Raw genomic sequence first — 7,117 nt, forward strand, 5'->3', positions numbered from 1 at the left:
GGAGTGGGCTGATCTGGTTTTAAGTTGATAATGTGTTAAAAGAAGCCTTTTTTCCCTTCTCCCAGATCCCATTGAGAACTGAGACCAAGTAGAAATCGGACAACCCCGCCTCTTCTTCTCTCGACATTCAGGGACGACGCCCAGTCATCCAGTTGACTTGCCCATGATGCCAAGATTTCACCCGCCAGTTCCTGTGGCGGACGGACAGACAGATGTGTTTGTGTGTGCGTGCGTTTGCGTGCATGGTGTGTTGGGGGGGCCATTGTTGCTAACTGGAGCCTGACATCATAGGGACTGTTTTTGCCCTTCCTCTCCTGCCCAACAACTCACCCCCACTTCTGGGGAAGGGGCAGAACTTTTTGTATAAACAATCATGAGCCAATGAGTGACGAGGAGGGGGGCATCTCCTCGATTTTAGGGGCCCCTGCCCAGCACTGGCTATTGAATGTATAACCCTTGTGCCCCCTCCTGGCTTCCCTTCAGCAATCTGATATGTCCCTTATAAGGACCCTCTGTGCCAAATTGAGAGGGTTGGGTTGGGAAACAGGGGTTTCCAGGAAGTGGCGTCTGACCTGCTCATGAGCCTTCTTCTGCAATTCCCTGAACCTCATCAGCTGCATCTTGGAATGTGGAACATGGCTGCCAATTTCAAACAACGACACCCTTTTTGTGCCAAATGGAACTGAATAGGGCTGGTGATCCTCCCCTTTTAACCAGCGTTATATACAAAAGAAAAGACCGTTGATTCAAACCTCGGGACAGAGTTTTGTCGGCAAAACTTCATCACCAAGCCTTGGAATTACCAGCGGACAATTGGACTCCACAAGGCAGGTGGATGAGATTTGGTTGGGTAGGGGCCCTTTGTTCTGACACCTCCGCAAGGGCATGATCCAGAAGTATCGTTTTTGAGAAGAGACACACATTGGCTCAGCACTCATTGGGATGAACCGACATGGGAGGATGTTGACTTGGTCACAACACCTACTTAGTGGCCATATAATGGACAGCCATGGGTTAATTGTCCCAGGCTGGTTGGTGTGTCATACATGGGGGAAAAAATATCCATCGCTCATACTTAGCGTTGACGGAGATGGCTAGCTTTTGTTGGGATTGGCCTTTTCCTGACCTTCCCAACCCTCCACTGGTTGATATTGGGAGGTTAATAAAGGCTACTGGGCCCTACTGGAATACAGTTGAAATCACTGGAAGTTCCAGGGATTTGCGGAGCCACCATTCAATTGTGCCAAAAGCACCACGTGAAGACTGAGATTGTATTAGGAGTGGAACGGGGAGCTTGGAGGGGTAGGGAAACTTTGGAGTTATCTATTCCGCGAGCATCTTGAGATGATGGATCTGCTCGCTCCCTTCTCTGCTTGTAGTGGCAATAGTGAAGCATCGGCGTGGGGCAGGGATGGGGAACCTGTGGCCCTCCAGTTGTTGTTGGATTCCAACGGCCATCACCCCTAGGGAGCATAGACAGCTGTCAGGGATCATGGGGGTTGGAGTCCAGCAACATCTGGAGGGTGACACAGGTTCCTCATCTTTTGTGTGAGGCAGTATGTGGGTTGGTCTTGTGGAGTGGGCAGATATATGCATGAACCTGCCTTCCAGCCTGGGTGGGTGGGATTAGATGTCGACTTCCTCCTGAGCTCTCGCAGCATTGATTTCTGAAGTAAATACTCACTGGACCACAAATGGCATATTGCTGGTTTGGGTCGAGCCTACAATAAGAGGCAGTTTGATCCAAGCTCATTCTGCCCTTCTAGGGGAAGGGTTGATTTAGGGTGCTAACTCCTTCCTTCCCCCACCCCTCAGAAAGAATTTTTCTGCCCAGATAAGAGACAGGTATTTAATTTTGAACTTGGGGTGGATGTGTATGGGAGAGAGATAATAAAGGAGGGAAAGAAGGTGAACAGGAACTCAGAATTACCTGCGGGGAGGCAAGACAGATGACCAGCCAGATGCCACAGGGAGGTGTCAAAGCAAGGCATGCTGGGAACATCCATTGCTGGTTTGTGGCAGAGATGCGCCATCTTTGAAACTAGAGCTTGCACCTGCTGGCTTGCAGAGCTAGCAGCCACAGGGAGACCCATCCTCTACTTGCTTAACCCAAGGGGTCTGGAGAGATGGTGAAGCAAAGTCAACAAATGCACTTGACAGAGAGGAGGGGAGCCAGCATATTTCCAAGCGAGCTGGTGTGCTTATGAGCACGTGAGCTGAGAGGCAGGAAAGCAAGTAGCTGCAAACTGGCCTTTATCCTGAAATCAAATTGCTTTATTTTACCAGCCAGGCAGAAGTGTGTCCTCTGACCTGCAGTGAACTAGCAGCTGCCACAGGGTCCTCTAGCTATATCGAGTGGCTAAGGTGGCAATCCTAACAATCCCTGCCTGGGAGTAAGTCCCTTTTCATTCAAGAGAGCTTACTTCTCAGCAGGCACGTATGTGTACCTAAGAGCAGGCTAGCATGTGCTTCTTTTGCCAAGCTATCGCAGTGTGGCAAGGAAGATAAGGCCCTTCAGTCTGGCTACCAGAGCCTCTCATTTGAGCCTCCTACTGCCTTAGACCAGCCAATCCCTCCCCAAAGGCATTTAAGGCACTCTGCCCTCCTGATATGTCATAGAATCATAGAATTGACAACTTGGAAAGGACCACAAGGATCATTTAGTCCAACCCCCTGCAGTGCAGGAATCTTTTGCCTGACATGGGGCTCGAACCCATGGGCCCAAGATTAAGAGTCTTGTGCTCTATCAGCTGAGCTATCCCATTAAATGTGTGTTAAGAAGTCTCATGCCCATAGGAGGAGTTGCCTGGAAGCACAAAAGCTTGCAACTCTCTTTTCTTACCTGCTCCTGCAAACCTCCAAATGTTGCCTCCGTGATCTTCACCCCTGGCAACACTGGCGGGACCAAGCCACATCACTTCTGGCCCTGAACTCACAAGCAGGGCTGTGTTGGTCCCCCAACTCTTTTTCCCCAGTCTTCACACGATATATGGCTACCCTTGGTGCCTCCATCAGGAGACCTGCTTGTCCACTGTGAGAACCCCTTTGCAGGGGTAGCCAACACGGCACCCTGTCTAGATGCTGTGGGGCTCCCAACTCCTATCAGCCCCAGCCATCTAGGGCCAATGGTCAGGAATACGATTGGAGTTGTAGTTCAACAGCATCTGAAGGGTTCCATGGCAGCTACCCGTAGATTAAGGGACGATGCCTCTGAGCTAAGATGTTTCCCCGTCCCCCAAAATGGCCTTACCGATGGTATCGCATTCCTAGCCTTTTTCAGGCGGTGCTAGGGAGAACAGGAAGCAGAAAAATCTAGAAAACATCTAGATTGGAAATCAGCATCCCGCTTCAGGTCTGTCAGGCTGGCCATCTTTGTCCTGTGTCTTGTGGGCTGATTTTAGATTCCTCACCTGCTGAGACTAAAATGGCCGCTCTGACTGGGGGTAAAGGCTCTCCCACATTAGTTCCAAGTTCCCTCTTTGTATATTCTGAGGAAAACAGCAGGAGACGATGGGGGCCAGATTTAAAAACAACAAGAAGCACCACCGACCAGATTACCACATAAAGGGAGGATAACCGTTGCCAATTCTTCTGATCTGCCAAAATGAAAGAGATGTATAAACTAAAAAGGAAGAGTAGGTGGTGGCAGGGTGAAGAGGAAATGATCTTAAAAACAAAAACCCACCACTGCACCCAACTCTCCGTCTATGTGGATGAGTGATTCTTAGGGCGGGGGTTGAAAGTAAGTAAATAGCGGTGGGTGGGTAGATGGATGAAAGGATAGGGAATGTGACTATTCAAGGAATGGGGGTGGGAAGGGTGGCAATAGGCTGCGTAAGGATGCATTGGGGAGGATGGACTGAGGTGTCATGGACTGGGGGGGGGAGTGGCTGGTCAGAGATGTTACTGTGGGCTGACTGTAAGGGGTGATACTTTAATGGAAGGGTTGTGGGAAGGAGTATGTAAAGATGGGGAGAGCATTTAAATATCAGAACTTAAAAAAAAAAATCTCCAAAATTCTGCAATGGTAATAAATTGTGCATATTTGCATACATTGAATTAATTTGCCTGATTTGCCACTGGGTTCCTCCAGAGTCCGAAAATGGATGTGGAGAAGAGGAGAGCTGTATGAGCAACAGGAACACTGGAGTATGGCCTACATGGGTGTGATGGGACAACCGTCTGAAGGGAATAAAGGGGGGAATTCAACGTAGTGCTAGCCCCTTTGCAGCACACTAGTTGCACCAGCGGAATGGCTTGCGCAAGAGAGGGCACACGGAGTGAGCATGGTGCTCATCGCTAGTTGCGTAAGAGACTGCTGTAGCGCTGCTGCTTTTTGTTGCGCAACAAGCACTGGAGCAACATGGTTGTGCCGGAATTTGTACTGCACATCCTTAGTGCTTGTGCAACATGTGCTGTGAGCCAGAGAAAGGCCGAATCTGGGCTACACTTCCTCTCTGACTTTTGGCAAGGGAAGGCCATGTCGGCTGGCCATTTCAAAAGTCACATTAGTCCTAGGCTACAGGGAGCTGGGACCTATCGCAATGCTCTCTTGCTGCCTTTTCCCTGTGGTATGCACACAGCGGAGGAAAGGCATGCTTCCACTTTGCACGTTGTGGGGTGGCTTGGAGGCTGTGACCATGCTTTGATTGTAGACGGTATCGGGTTCATCTCCAGGTAAAAGGATCGGACGGTAGGGAATGTGGAAGGACTTTCCTTGCCTGAGACCCTGGAGAGCTACTGCCAGACAGAACAGATAAAAACACAACTTCCTAAGTGAGCAAATGCAAAATTCTTTTCTTCATTTATGCATTGCATTTAGCACATGCCTTCTAGAAACAGAACAATCTAAAATTCCCATTAATGAATTCTGCTTTTCACAATTTCCCCCTGCTACCCATGCATACCTTGACCGGCCCACTGTGAGATTTGGTGTCCAGAGAATGAGAAAACCAGAGCAGGAGTAGGTTTATATTAAACTTTATTAATATTAGAATTAGGAAGTATCGACACGGAGATATATACATAGCTAATGAGAGACTCCCCCACACGGCCACGGATAGCTGCACACCTCATGTGTCCCTATGCAATGATGCTTCTTATACACACACACATACAAGCCCGATAGCCCCAAATGGAACACATCATATCCTTTCCACACTTTGTTCAGGGCCAGACCAAGCACCCAGCAATGTACACGTGTACATATTTAGAGTGCGTGTGTGCGCACACCAACACAGGCTCATTAAATAAAAAGAGAAAGCTATTTATTGATGGGTAACTTGCTGAACTAATGGCCTTGTATTATCCTACCGAGAAGGGAGGAGAATTTTACTATCCAATGCTTCCCTAGATTTCTGATCTGATGCAGATGCAGCAAGAAGACTCCCTATTTTCCCACCACTTAGGACAAAAAAAAATTCAGTTTACTCAGCTGTTACACGCACATCAAGGTAAGCCACCACCTTGTAACTTAGTCACCAGCACTGACCCATTTTTGCCCTTGGAAATATGTCAACCGAACAAAGCAGTGGGACAGGATGGATTCTTTCCACTTGGGGGCCACAGAACACACATAAGCTGGAATGGAATTCAATTTGCTTTCCCCTCTAAAAGCAAACACCAGAACTCTGATTTTGTTTGAGTGTGTTACAATGAGTGCTCCTGCAAATCAAACGCTGCCATCTCTGTCATTCCTTCAAAGCAGAATGTCCCCAAATAAAAACTTCCACATCATTTCCACGCTCAGAATTTGAAAAAAAATTGATCTCAGGTATGAAATTCTGCAATTTGAATTCACGCTACAGGCTTTCCAAGTAGAAATATCCAGAAGGCAAAATCCCCCCAGAACTGACTCTACAGAAACATGCAAAACAAGAAAAACACATACATAAAACCAACGTGGGGATTGGGGTCATTTCTCTCTAGTGGAGGGGGTTCTGCCCCCCAACATAAAGCCTGCCACCCCTAACATAAATCCTGGCTAAGCCCATGGCTGTGAGTAGGGTGAAATTAGGCATTTGCTGTTAATAAGGCACACTTCCCAGCTGCATAGGTTTTAGATAATGTATCACATTCTGCGATCAACAATCTGCTACAGAAAATTCTGCAGCTGGTTATTTCATAAAGGACATTTGCAATCGCATAGCCACACCAAAACCCCACATTTGATTCCTCTCCCCCCCCCACCACCCCCAAAAAGCATTCTGTATTTGGTTGTCCATAGTACAAGAAGTAGTTGTCCTGGCAAACTGGTGACAGCTATCCTACTGGGAACCTCTGTCAAGGAGAGCAGCTTCAGACATTACATGGAAATGGAGGGCAGAGGGGACACACATTCACTTTCCACACTTCTGGTGCCATGTCCCAAGGAGGAACTGCAGCACCCCCCCTTGCCTTGCACATGTGGACTTCCCCAGGATCTGGCGAGCGCACATCTCATAGCAGAGGAGATGAGCAAGTTATGTTACGCCAGAAACATAAAAAGAGGGCACAAAACCAGTTAGCCTTCTTCACACCCTTCTGTTCAGCACCTGAAGCCACGTTCTCATGGATACAATTTGGCCTTATCCAATGCATATGCCATTTCCCTAACCCTATCCGAGCCAAACACTGGTCTTATATGCCAGTTTTTGAAAATGTATCACACAGATGGGCAGCTACTTCTCTGAAGCCAATTTAAGCACCCACTGTAAGTTTTAATGCTGCCAGTTGCATCCACCCCGAATGTAAATCAACATCCGAGGACAACCAATATTGCAAAGTAAACAAAACAAGGGGATGCAACAGAATGGCTGAGGAGGGGTCCTTGCCACCCCACACGGGACCCATTTACACAGCTGAAACATTTTATCTCCTGCTTTGACAAGCTCTGGCCACATGTCCAAAGGGCCGTGGTTCTTTCAACCCTTCCTGGCCCCTGTGGCAAAGGCCATTGTTTTGCTACGGAGTTGTGAACATCAACAGAGGTAACTACCTTACATATTGCTTTCGTGATTGCTTATCCCGGGTCTGAAAGAGGGATGGGCCATGGACATTTCCAGAAACTGGGGGAGATGGAGGCAAGGTCAAGGACCAGGACAAAGTGGCCAGGACAGGGAGTCTGCAATGGCACATC

At 48.2% G+C, this 7,117-nt stretch overlaps 1 protein-coding gene across 2 annotated transcripts in view; it reads left to right on the top strand.

The window, feature by feature from the left end:
• LMTK3 (lemur tyrosine kinase 3) overlaps positions 1–4,063 on the top strand; it is a 28,444-nt gene extending 24,381 nt beyond the window's left edge. For both annotated transcript variants that reach the window (XM_028702002.2, XM_028702003.2), the window contains exon 15: positions 66–4,063. In XM_028702002.2, coding sequence (XP_028557835.2) covers positions 66–82 — 17 coding nt within the window. In that variant the 3' untranslated portion in view covers positions 83–4,063. The remainder of the gene's footprint in view (positions 1–65) is intronic.
• Positions 4,064–7,117: the final 3,054 nt, after the last annotated feature.

Source organism: Podarcis muralis, chromosome 13 (assembly GCF_964188315.1).
Source record: "Podarcis muralis chromosome 13, rPodMur119.hap1.1, whole genome shotgun sequence".
Lineage (NCBI taxonomy): Eukaryota > Metazoa > Chordata > Lepidosauria > Squamata > Lacertidae > Podarcis > Podarcis muralis.